The following is a 13,640-nucleotide window of genomic DNA, read 5'->3' on the forward strand; positions in this document are numbered from 1 at the left end:
CGCTGACGTCTGTTTCACTGTGGGAAGTGTTACGAACAGCTGATCGGATCGGCAAAGCGTGTTTCTGGAATATTATGTTTTTGTTCCTGCAAGCGCTTTTTATGCAATTTTTGCAAAGCTATATGTGGAAGGAAACCGTGACCGAGGACAAGCTGATGTCATAAGATGTAAGTACAATTCCTCTGGTTTCATATGCAAAACAAATTATTGCGCTAGCTTACACGGTTCAGGTTCTTCAGGGATTTAAAAATAGTTACACAAAACAGAGCATGCAGCTCTGACCGGCTTTAAAGGGTTAACAATAACAACGTATTGAATAATGACTTTAAAAAATAATATAAAATAGTGTGCAACACCACTGAAGTTTTTTTTACCTCTCTTTACCTCGGCAGTCACTCTCCTCTCCAAATAACTTCTGCTTTCCGAGCTTCCCTCGGGTCCTCTTAATCAGTGGTCTCCACCCTTTTTTGCGCCACGGACCGGTTTATGCCCGACAATATTTTCACGGACCGGCCTTTAACGTGTCGCGGAAAAATGAGGGAGGGGCTAATAATCGGCTCAGTCATTTTTAATGATCGTTGAAAGCCCAGATCGTAATCGTGATTAAAATTTGATTAATTGAGCAGCCCTAGTCTCAATATACCCTCCTTTATCTTAACATAGTAGTTGCTGGAGGGGAGATATGATTGTTACAGTTTGTTTAACTTCAAATGGTAAATGGCCTGTATTTGTATAGGGCTTTTACTAGTCCCCCCTAGGGACCCCTAAGCGCTTTACACACCCAGTCATCCACCCAGTCACACACACATTCACACACTGGTGGAGGCAGCTACAGTTGTAGCCACAGCTGCCCTGGGGCAGACTGACAAATAGCTCATTATTTATTTTGGACTTTGTTTAATTGTATGTTTAAACGACTAGGACACATGACACAAGGCTTTTTTTTCTGCTTATCTAGCAGATACTTGTTTATGCAGATAAGGACTTTCAATGAATTTCTTTGACAGTTCAACCTCCTAAGACCCGAACTCTTTCACGACATGCATTTTTAATTTCTCTTTGATATTTGGGCTGATTGGGACCTGATGAATGTAAAAACAAAGAATTACCAGATTTTTTTCCTTTACCTTATTTTTGTTTTTAAGAAAGATAAGAGCCACATATGAGGATATTTGTTTAAAATTTTGATAGAACAGTAGCAGTATAATGTCCTCGTAAGTGGATATCAGGCCCATGTAGAGCAAAATTGAGTATTTTGGTCTATCCATCCATCCATTTGCTTCCGCTTATCCGTTTTCAGGGTCGCGGTGGGCGCTGGAGCCTATCCCAGCTGTCATAGGGCGAAAGGCGGAGTACACCCTGGACTAGGGATGAGTATCGTTTAGGTTTTATCCGATACTAGTACCAAACCGGTACTTTTGAAACGGTGCCGGTGCTTAAAGAATGGAGAACACAAAATTGGTCCAAAAACCTCTCATGTTCAGCTGTTTTTTTGTAAAAAGATAACAATGTTAGCCTTTTCTGCAGCTATAGGGCATATATGGTATCACTCTTGGCTGGAAGCAGTGCTTAAACAATGGAAAAAACACAAACTTTGTCCAAAAACCTCTCATGTTTAACTGTTTTCCACTTTTTCTTTGGTCATTTTAGCCTTTTTGGCCAGGGTGAAGGGAGCATCTGCCATCAAACAAGAAGACAGCCGCATGTAGCTATGATGATGTTTGCTAGTTCACCTTACATGCATTAATGTAATAACGTGGTTAGCCTACTAAAGGTAAATTACACACGAGCAACATTAAGCTACTCACGCAGAGAACGGCTGCTGCTGCCATTAAATACGGTGCATTTCTTGGCTTTTAAAAAAAACGCTATGCGTCGCCAGGTGTTTCATCAGATTCGAGGTGTTAGCTCCTTTGCACAGTATCACCATAAAGCATTTGTTGCAGGCTGCTGAGTTTGCATCTTTTGCTGTGAAATACAGCCAGACTTTTTACCGCTTTGCATTGGGCATTTTTAATCTGTTGCTCTGCTCTAAAAGAACGTACATACCTGGACCCACCTACTATCCTCGGAAACGTAAAATGATTGGCTAGAATCTAAAGTGTATCACAGCTCAGGAAAGAAAAGCACCGAAATAAAGCACCGAAATGTGCGCTGCTTTTCGGTCTGGTTACTACAGTTTATGTCAGAACAGATACCGGTACCCATCCCTACCCTGGACAGGTCGCCAATCTGTCGCAGAGCTAACACACAGAGACAGACAACCATTCACACCTAGTGGCAATTTGGATTATCCAATTAACCTATCCCCACAAGCTGCATGTCTAGCTTGGGTGGTGGGAGGAAGCCGGAGTACCCAGAGGGAACCCACGCAAACACGGGGAGAACATGCAAACCCCACACAGAAAGACCCCGGCCTGATGGTGGAATTGAACTCAGGACCTTCTTGCTGTGCGGCAACAGTGCTAACCACTGTGCCACCATGCTGCCCTATTTTGGTCTAAATAACCCAAAATGTGATGTCCACATATGTGGACGCCAGGTCCTAGGAGGTTAAAGAGAGAGCACCTACCTCAGTTTGGTCACCGAATGGCAGAATCTTCAGGTCAGCTCTGAGGCTACAGACATCCACAACCCTGTCATATCTGTGGAGTGACAATGTAAGATAGTGCCCTGATTGAGAGAAATATAGTGTATCGAACAGAACCATTTAAATAATTCTAAAAATCCAATGAGTCCAATAACATATGTAATCAGGATAAGCACTGGTCTCTGGAAAACTTTTCTTTGAAAAATAATTCCTTTAATTTGCTCAGACATATGGTGCCTGGTGGTTTATGAGAGGTTATGAAAGGGCCCTTTCACTTTCTGTTAAGTCAACACTACAGAGGTCAGCAAGTTTCCCTTCTCACCATCACTAAATTGAACTTCCTATTAGGGATGCACCGATACCGGTATCTGGTATCGGCCTCGATACCACATTTTCTAAAGTACTCGTACTCATTAAAAGTCCCCCGATACTGGGAACCGATACCACGGTCTGAGACCTGTCTATGTTTGAGCGGCATGTAAGGGGTTAATCACAAGCGCCAAGTGCCCGCCCCCAGGCCCCGGCTGCAGTTCAGAGCGGGGAGAAGGCAAGGCGAGACATGTCAGCCGTGTGGAACTATTTCAAAGTGAACGAAGACGCGAAAACAAAGGCGGACTGCAAATTGTGCTCAGCGAAATTGTCCAGAGGAGGCTCAAAAGGTAGCGCATTTAACACAAGTAATTTAATCAAGCACCTAAAACCCCAACACGACAAAGTACAAAGAGTTTACCCACGCTTATTTACCCATGCTTATTAGCACAGAGGAGCATAGCTGATGCTATAGCAGTGGGACGGAAAGTAGTTGGGCATTTTAAACATTCCGCCTTAGCCTACTCCCGCCTCGAGGACATTCAGGGACAGCTCAACCAGCCAGTAAAGAGACTGCAGCAGGACCTACAGACGCGCTGGAACAGCACGTATTACATGCTCCAGTCCCTCATTGAGCAAAAGCGAGTGCTGGAGGTGTATGTGTCCGAGCACGAACTCCCTGACTATCTCACCGCTCACCAATGGGCTCTTATGGAGACGACTGTTGCCATCCTCGCCCCCTTTGAGGAACTAACTAAAAAAGTGAGCAGCTACGACACACTAGCCTCTGATGTCATCCCAGCTGTGACTGTGCTAGTGAGACTTCTAAACAGAGAAACAGACGAGGACCACGGCGTCAAGGCAATGAAAGCAACCTTACAGGCAGCTGTCAAGAAGCGCTTCAGTGACGTCGAGACCAACCCACTGTACTTCATCTCCACCATACTTGACCCAAGGTAAAGTCTGTGTGCTATAGGCATTCAATGATAAACTACAGTACTAAATGTAAGATTATTTTACATCTGAAATATTATATATTTGTAACTAAAATACACAAATACAAATGTATGCAATATATATAATATGAAATACATTTCCATTATTACTACCAGAAAGTCAAATGGTTGGCATTTGTCAATGAGTAAGTACTCGGTATCGGTATCGGCGAGTACTGAAATGCAAGTACTCGTACTCGTTTTCAAAAAAAGTGGTATCGGTGCATCCCTACTTCCTATTGTAACCCTGTCAGATAATGAAGATGACCTCCACCTTTATTACATTCTTATCAGATGCAAATTCACAAAGATAAGATGAACTTTCTCCTAGTTAAACATTTTTCATGTAAGGTAAAGTCACAGGGAATATATAGTCAAATCTAAAACGCTTGCCCTCATTTTCATAGTCTTGGTTGGTGCAGTAATTAAAATCATGTTGCCTCAAATGAAATCTCCTTATTTTATAATAATACCTGTTCTTTTCATATTCAAGTCTTAGCTACTCAAAAATAGTGACAAGCGCTGATTTATGTTAAATTATCAATTACTTGGTTTGGTCAAAAGGTTCCCCCATGAGGATATTTTCTTGAACAGTCCCGTGGAAAATCCAGGCCTGCTGGGAGACGTAAGCAAATGTCCCATCGGCTGTGATGGAGCCCCGAAGAAGGTGCATCTAAAAGATAAAATCAAGGAGACAGAAAAGCTATATTTACTGGACATTTTATGTACGGTTAGAAATAGTAAAAACTTCTTCTTTCTCCTCCTTCGTCTCTTGTTAGACCTTGCCACGGCTGATCGTATGCCCTATTCATATATATGTATTGACTTTCATCCCTTTTCTCTCCAGTGTGTACTTCCACCTCTCCAGGCTCTTTCCCACCTGCTCCACACTCTTAATAAAGATCACAGTATCATCTGCATACATCCTAGTTCACAGAGACTTCTGCCTGGCCTTTTCTATCAGCATATCCATCACCACTGCAAAGAAGAAGATATACTCATTGATATAATCCCATTTTCACTCCTACCACACACCTCACAACTGTCTCGTTGTCCTCGTACATGTCTTGCACCACCCTAACATACTTCTCTGCTACTGAGAGAAGTGCAGCAGCACCACAGTTTGTCTTGTGACACCCTACCATAAACCTTTTCTAGATTCACACAAAGACACAGTGCAACTTCTTCTTACCTTCTCTCTACTTCTCGGTCAACAATCTCAAAGCAAACATCAAATCTATAATGCTCTTTCCTGGCATGAAGCCATCGTTCTGCTCACTGATCGTCACCTTTCTTACTAACCTACCTTCAACAATTTTTTCCTGTACCTTTATGGTATGACTCAAAAACTTTATCACTCTCTGTCATCTACATAATTCTGAAGATAAAGTTGGAGATTACTACTATGTTTGCAAACAAACTGTAACAGCTTCCTTCTACACAAGTGTTATGCAGATAAGATATCTAGAAGATTGTTTTGTTATATACTAAGATACAGCTTGACCCCTGCATGAAGAGAAGTGCAAGCATGCAGAATTTCCCCAACTCAGACAGTGCCCTGCTTCTAGTCTCTGGATTGATAAGACTTGTTTAGCTTATCTGCTACATATATCCTGTTGAACTATGTTTGACCTGTGTAGGGTGACTAGTTTTCTGTCTTGCAACAGGGTAACAACCTAGTCCTCGTTCTATCTTCTCAACGCATGCAAATAACGAAAGAGTGAACAAAAAATAAATAAAAGAAAACTATAAAGAAACGATACAAAATAACAGAAAAGGACAAAAACACAAAAGAGAAAGCAACCTGTTCCAAAATGCTGGAAATCAGTGATGTCTTTCCACTCCCCACATTCCCACAGACACCGAGCAGGTTGCCCTTCGGGAAATACCAGAGACAATTAGTTTACTTTTAATAGAATGCAGATAACCTGAGATATCATTATCAGAATTGAATCACACCTTAGGCAGTGTGAAGGAGATGTTTTTCAATGCTGATGAGGATTCAGTCTCAGCTGTCTTGTGTTCTGACACTCCGTTGGCTGTGCTGGGTGGGGGGGAAGACTGGCTTTCAGGTCTGGTCCAGGAAAATGTAGCATTTTTCATCACTATAGCCGAGTCATTATCTACCTTTTTCATCAGGTAGGGCTCAGGATTCTGGATCAGCAAAATTTTCTGAAATAACAACAAACAGCATTTACAAGCTTATCTGTGTTTTTCTGTTGATATTTCTGAATGAAAGTCAGATACAAGGTGTGACAAAAGCAAGGGTAAAAGTAAGACAGGAATCAAAGCAGCGTTAAACCAGATTTGTGATGCAGGTTGACAATATATCTTATATTTAAAGATGTGTACCTGAGATGACCTTATCATGCATAGCATCTGCCACTGGCAGCCAGCAGTACAAAAAAAATAAAACTGTGATTTTAGAAACGTCTGAATTGGGAGGTTTTGGCTCGCTTGTACATATGCTGACTTCATTATTTGAAAGTGTGTTCATATGAGCATGCATCAGTTTAAGAATATATATGACAAAAGACACAAAAAGCACAATAGAGTCACTACATGAATTGTTAACAGTTACAGAGGGCGCAAAACAAATAATTTACCCTTAATCGTTTTAGTGCTACAAGAGCCTCAGCTGTGGCCTTCACAGATGGGGGCAGGACAACGAGGGAGAACCTCATGCAGTTGAAGATGCCAATTGTGGTAAAAGCCTAGTAAAAACAAAGAATTATGTTAAGACACTATATATGATTATGGAATGCAAGAAAATCATGTTGATATTAAATGGGCCACAGCAAACCGGGTTAGCACAATCGCAATTAAAGGAATGCAATAAACCTTTATTTCATTATCTTATGACTCATATCCAAACAGTCTGAGTTTCAGAACTGCAGAATCTCAGACTTGTTACTTTAAGTTGACATGTTAGTTAAAGATGTTTTTGCGCCTGTACAGTTTTAGTATACTGCTGTAGTACTCACATCAGAAGTGCTGAGAGGTAACCCCAACAAAGTGTGAACCAGAAAGGTGAGGATAGTGGCAATGGAGGGTAGGATGTTGGCGATGCTTATATTAATAGTCTGGACATAACTGACCTTCTGTAGTTGTTTCTTTTCATTTTTCCTTAAGCCTGTGAGAATTAAAAGTTTTTCATTAGTTAACTTTATCTTTAGTGACTTACCTTTTTTCTTTACTGTAGTTCTTTAGTGAGCACCTTAGTAATGAGCAATAAGGCATTCAGATGACTACATTATGATCATTTTTTAAACAAGAAACTACCAAGAGTACAGACTGAAGACCTAGACCTCACAGTGTTGATAAGAAAGTTAACAAGATCATAAGATACTAAAGCATATCATATTCCCACATGCACTTTACTTGTCATAGGAAAATGAGAACACGTGCCCCAGATTTGGCAGCAAGCCAATGAATGTCCATAGAAGTTCAAGGTAAATTGAAAGTAAGTGAGAGTTCAAGATGTTCTCACAAACAACTGCATGTTTTAGAGGCAGATGACTGCTTCAACTTGTAATGAAGGGAGTCTAACAAATAGATATACTTGTGAGAGGTACGTAAAAGTGTATGGATTAGTTAGACATGAGGTCACCTTACTCATTATAGATCTGTAGTTGCGGTCAGAAGTTTACATACACTCATGAATGTCATTGTAATTTAGGGCTTTAACTATTTCTTTAAACAGTTCTGTCTTTGGGATGTAATGACGGTGTTGATGGTTCTACAATGTGTTTTCACTTGACTGGACCAAAACCTATTATTATCTCGTTAGTGATAATGATTAATGGCAACTTTTAGGTTCTTTTTGCCAGCATAAAAAGGATTTCATTAACAACAATCATTGGACGGACCAATACTCAGAACAATGGGGAAGAGAAAGAACTCAGTGAAGATCTCAGAAAGAGAAGTATTGATTTACACAAGACGCAGATTCCAGGATCATCATTTCAAACAATTCTAAGTACAAGAACATCGACATCAGTTTTCACAGTGAAGTGAGTTATAGCTTCATGGACTGAGAGGCTGCCAACCAAGAAAGAAGCCCTTGCTTCAAAATCGACACCTTCAGACTTGACTGAAATTTGCACATGGACAAGCCAAATGCCCTCTGGAAAAAAGGTTTTATGGTCAGACAAGACAAAGATTGAGTTATTTGTCCACGGTGATAAGAGATACGCTTAGAGAAGTAAAGATGAGGCTTTCAAACCTAAGATAATAGTACGAGCTGTAAAGCATCGTTGCCTGGGGTTCTTTTGTGGCCAGTGGTACCTCCAAATTCTTCCACTTTGGCACAAAATTGGTTTTGCAATGGATAAATTAGACTAACATTTAGAAGATCAGTCCAGAAGCTTAAAGCCCTAACCTCAACCCTCTTGGGGCTAGGCTTGATGATGGTGACCAAAAGCATCTGGACTTCTGATCACAACTGTACATAAGGATGCCCATACATACCATTGTGACTATATGTTTGCTGATTTTGTTTTTAAACAAATTGGTGTGTATGAATATGTGGTGGGGCATGGTTTGCGGTGCCGTGCGGACGCACCTGCACGGCATCCGCAATCACGCCCGCCGTGTTAAAACACGGGGACTCAGGGGTTGGTGTGTGTGTGGTGTGACGTGAACTAAATAAAGTTGGCTCTGAACGTTGCTCCGTGGTCCCGCCGTGCCTTATTCACGCCACAGAATATTTCCTTGATATTTGACATACTGATTAAAAAAATATCAACATGAAACAGCTTGACATACCTGCAATCGTCTTCTCAAAAGAATCTTCCCACGCGTACATCTTGATTAGCTTTATACTGTTGAGAATCTCATTCATCGTGCGAACTCTGCTGTCGGTTATCAATAAGGACTTCCATCTGAATTTATTTATGAGCTTGGCCAAGAAAATCTACAAAAATCAAGAAAAATACATTGTGAGTGACTAAAGTTAATAAGAAGCAAAGTAATATATTTGGGATAATATAAGAAAAACACAGAAAAATCAGCTTTGCTATCTTAGCAGCTTACTAAACAAGGAAATGAGTTTATAGAAAGGTAAAACATACCGTTCTATATGCCTCAATTTTTTGTGATATAATATTTTGTTCTTATTGTTCTTATTTTTATTGTTATTATTATATTATTGTTACAAACCTCATTTGTGCAGTTTTTTTTTTTCTTTTTGTTTTTATTATTTTTGTTTGTCTGGTTTTTGCAACATTAGTATTTGCCATTATTTTTCATTAGCTCATATTAAACACATACTTATATTTCATTATTGGTCAGTATTAAGTTTTAGATATTAAGAATTTTATGCTAGCAAAAAAGAGTTGCTGGCATAAAAACAAACTATTTGCATTCTCGCAAACACCTCCCCCTGATCAAGCTTCCTAAAGAACTATGGAGTCTCCACGGGGAACCTCTTCCAGGACCCTAGCCACCACATAGGCCAAACATTTTTGAACAATGATGTAATTTATGTAATTTTGCCTCTCTACACTATCACTATGCACAAGGTGCAAAAGCTTTTCCCTAGGCAGTACATTAGGACTTTTAATTGAGCCCTTGTTTTTCCCTTTTCCTGGGTCAGAATTGTAGTGGGAAATTCTACAAGAACATATTGTCCTGAGCAAAACAGCTCCCAGGAATATACAAATCCTTTACAACATTAAGGTTAAAATCATTTCTGTTGCTAACATCAAATTTGAAAATATAGCATACAATTTCCAAAATTTGGATTTGCTAACTTTCCACTATTTTCAGTTAAAATAAGAACCAACTTTCTTTTCACAGCTTCTAATGTAAAAATATGTCAGATTTATGTGAAATATACACAGACCTGTACAGGGACAAAAATCAGGTATGTGAAGATTCCAGTCAGTGCCGTGTAGCCCAGGATGTAGCATGTGTAGACAATACACAAAACATAGAGCACTGTGCTAGACAGCACAAAGCTCCCAAGCACTACAGCCTCGAACATTCTCTGGCCATCACTGGTCAAAATGTTAATCATCTAGGCAGCAGAAAGATATGAAGAAAAGTTAATTAGGAATTGCATCAAAACAAATTTCTTTTATGTCAAAACAAGTTCAAATTATTTGTAGCACTATTGACTCACAAGATAATTTATAATACATTATGGAGGGATAGAAAGAAGAATACATGAGATATTAAAAACATGTAAAACATATGTATACACGTCAAAATATAAAGCATGCTCATTCAAGATAGAATATAGCAACAAAGACAAACAAGGGTTGCTTTTCATGTTCACAGATGTCTATAGCAGACATTACATCTGGTCCACTAATGTCTACCATGGACACAAACAGCACCCCACATCCAAGTTTGTTCCACTACAGCGTGGGTGAAAGCAATGTCAAAGTTTTTTAAAGCAAAAATGAAATCTTTGCTAAAAAAGACATTAGCATATTTTTGTTACACTGGCCTCTGTAGGCTATCAGCTGTAAGAATATTGTACAAGTGGATAAAATTACTTTAGAATCAATTACAAGAGCATTAAAACTTTCTCAGACAAATGTGGCTATATTGCATTTGCCATAGAAGTGAGAACTAGTCTTTACCTCTCCCATTGAAACACCGCTGTATACCCGCAGCGATATGATTTTCTGAAAAGCCACTGTAGAGAAAGCCCCTTTCAGTCTCACTGCTGTGCGCAGGTTTATTGACCACAGCAAGGATATTAGGAGAGCTTTGCAACATTCTGTGGTGAACAGACCAATGGACAAACCAACACCATATGACACTGTGTTGGACACGGACTCCTCTGGGTTTTCAACATAATTCAAGATCATGCTGATCAGTACAGCCTGAAAGAACAGGGAGAAAATGGTTAGTGACACTTAAATAACATGAATCTTTAAGATCAAATTACATATTTTATATCACCATGGACTGAGAGGGTGCAGAGAAAGAACGAGGACCCTGCTGCAAAATCGACACATTCAGGTTCGACTGAAATTTGCAGCTGCCCACATGGACAAGTCAAATGCCATCCATGAACAAATTACACAGTCAGACAAGAGCAAGACTGAGCTATTTGGCCACAATAACAAGAGATACATTTAGAGGAGTAAAGCAGAAACTCTCAAAGCTAAGAACACTGTACCAGCTGTCAAGCAAGGCAATGGAGGCATAATGCTATGAAGCTGTTTCCCTGCACAATGTACAGACTATCTCCAAATTTTTCAACTTCATCTTAACAGATACATGGTAAAAACTTGGACAAAGTTGTTTTTTTCAACAGGACAATGATCTGGGTCTGTGCCAGAAAATCAACCAATTTAAATGAACTGTACTAGTTCTGTGAAGAAAAGTATTGAAGTTTGATGATGGCTACCAAAAGCATCTAGCTGAGGTGCAAATTGCTCGGGAAATTTAACAAAAAATGAGTGTAAGTATATTTTTAGGCTTGTAGGTATACTTTTAACCCTGTGGGGATTTGAAAAAATCTGAAATGTTTTCAAACTTACGCACCCAATTTTTAAAGTCATTAATGATGTGTGCTGTACAATAGTTCCACCCTGAAAAATGAAATAGTTCAAAGAAAATAAAAGAGGCACAGAATTACCGTGACATTCATCCCCTTGATGAGTGTATGTAAACTTCACCACAGATGTACATATTAGTTATTTATATATTGCTACACTTTCAGGTACTACTTTTCAGAACAAAATGTGCTTTCATCACAAGATCTGAGATTAAAATCATTGTTTGTTTGTTTTTTTTACTTATGTGCACCTTCAGATGACTTGATGAGATGGTTCCTCTCTAAATTACTCAGATGCGACATTTAGAAATGGCAGAAATGCCTTTGGACAAAACTGGTTTCCACTGTATACAGCTGGGATTGTTCATGTTCTAATATCTAAGAACATGAAACACAGAGATGATGACTCACCGGGCCCAAAAATGCTGAAACCATGGCAAGAATACCAATAATGACAGAAACAATCAGCCTGGTTCGTTGAAAGTGAAAGGCCACACGAACCAGTGAGGCTTTTTCCAGACCCCTCTTTGCCACTTCTTCATCCCAGAGTCTCTGAAACCTGCCAGACACTTACAATCAGGACCTACTCACCCAGCAGTCTGTTTTTCTTTTAAATATTATAGGTACTTAGTAAATTTCAAGTACTTTTCCAACTGTCACTATGTCTTTGGATTTTGACTGTGATCCCCCTGACTGATTTTTGGATATGTTGTGTTTAAATCTGAATATAATATGAAGAGAAAAGACCTTTGTGCACTGGTGTCAGCAATATCAAAAGGAGACAACTTTAGCTCGGAGATGTCCAGCTTATTCCTAAAAATGGACCACATCAAGGGGGTCATCCAGGCAAAAGTCATGAAGGACAGGAAACCTGCATTGTCCACAGGGTGGGGCCTAAATATAAAGCAGACATAAAATGTTGTGTGAAAGGAGGGCATTAATACATTTCCAAGTATAAAGTATTTATATGGAAACAAATAACTAGCCATCAAATATTATCTAAGTTCATCTAAACGATCAAGTTTGATATTGACACTGACTGTGGTGAGGAAAAACGCAAGGGCTTGAGCATCTGCAAGCTCTGCTGATATTTTCTAAATGAGGAAGGGTGATCCCTTTCACAGCTGTGCACACAAGGATCATCTGGATTGATGATCTCAGATCCAGTTCGCCACTGGAAACCATCGTCTGCCTAAACAGTCAAAAAAGCAAAAAGAAAGTATAAGACAACCAGTAAAAAAAGCAGAGTGGATGAAAGACTGAGGTTGTGCCTTAGTCAATAGCTAAATGTCTGAAATTAGCTAAGCATCTAAAAGGAAAGCAGGATGTGGATGATGGAAAAGATGTCAGGAAGTAAAAGCAACATGTAAATTTGCTGTTTGTTTAGTACTTACAAAGGAGAGTCTTCGAGTGCCATTCTCCTCCAGAGAATATTTTTTCTTCATTTTGTTCTATGTTAAAAGAGACCAAACCACAAAGTTGAAATGTTACTAACCAACATGATAATTCAAGTAGAAATGTCTAATTTAAGAGCATTATTTACCAGAATCAGAAACAGGAGGCTGTAATACATCACACATGTAATGCTGGTTTTAAACTGCCCTGCCTTAAGTCCAGACCTGTTACTCACTCAAAACATTTAATGCGTTGTGAAACAAAAATAAAACAAATAAGGCTGTGAACTGGTAAGCAGCTGAAATCCTCCATGAAGCTAGAATGTCCTTTTAAGAATCATTGAAAGGCTGAAAAAATGGGTTGGTGTATTTGGAACTGCATTAGAGAGGTTCTCCTCTTATCTCCATCACCGATCCTTTTCTGTGGCAGTCTCCGATTTTAGGTCATCCTCTACCTCCCTTACTTATGGTGTCCCTCAAGGGTCAGCCTTGGGGCCTTTATTGTTTTTAATTTATCTTCTCCCCCTCCAGCATATAATGGGCTCTTTTGAGGACATTTCTTATCATTGTTATGCTGATATTCAGTTGGACGTTTCTTTTATGCCCGAGGATTTATCTAAGCTTCAGCGTCTGAATGATTGCTTAGATTTGATCAAACGTTGGATGGCTGCAAATTTCCTCCAACTCAACAAGGGGAAAACCGAAGTCCTCGTATGCACCCCTGATAGGTTTCTATCGCAGATAGTGAAAGCCCTTGGTCCTCTCTCACTTTATGTTAAATCCTCTATCAGGAATTTAGGTGTCACCTTTGACTCGAGTCTCACATTGGATGGGCA

The 13,640-nt window shown here is 39.6% G+C and overlaps 1 protein-coding gene across 1 annotated transcript in view; it reads right to left on the reverse strand.

Annotated features, from left to right (window-relative positions):
- Positions 1–13,640, reverse strand: part of abcc12 (ATP-binding cassette, sub-family C (CFTR/MRP), member 12) — a 31,378-nt gene that overhangs the window by 15,904 nt on the left and 1,834 nt on the right. Inside the window, exons 2-14 of the mRNA XM_005727532.1 lie at positions 12,805–12,861; positions 12,451–12,602; positions 12,158–12,304; positions 11,822–11,969; positions 10,485–10,730; positions 9,740–9,913; positions 8,662–8,809; positions 6,879–7,027; positions 6,501–6,608; positions 5,854–6,066; positions 5,699–5,770; positions 4,443–4,567; positions 2,573–2,645 (exon numbers count right to left, since the gene is read on the reverse strand). Of these exons, the coding sequence (XP_005727589.1) occupies positions 2,573–2,645; positions 4,443–4,567; positions 5,699–5,770; positions 5,854–6,066; positions 6,501–6,608; positions 6,879–7,027; positions 8,662–8,809; positions 9,740–9,913; positions 10,485–10,730; positions 11,822–11,969; positions 12,158–12,304; positions 12,451–12,602; positions 12,805–12,855 (1,806 nt within the window). The 5' untranslated portion in view covers positions 12,856–12,861. The remainder of the gene's footprint in view (positions 1–2,572; positions 2,646–4,442; positions 4,568–5,698; positions 5,771–5,853; positions 6,067–6,500; positions 6,609–6,878; positions 7,028–8,661; positions 8,810–9,739; positions 9,914–10,484; positions 10,731–11,821; positions 11,970–12,157; positions 12,305–12,450; positions 12,603–12,804; positions 12,862–13,640) is intronic.

The sequence above is a fragment of the Pundamilia nyererei genome, unplaced genomic scaffold, assembly GCF_000239375.1.
Source record: "Pundamilia nyererei isolate P.nyererei 1_Seehausen unplaced genomic scaffold, PunNye1.0 scaffold00025, whole genome shotgun sequence".
Taxonomy (NCBI): Eukaryota; Metazoa; Chordata; class Actinopteri; order Cichliformes; family Cichlidae; genus Pundamilia; species Pundamilia nyererei.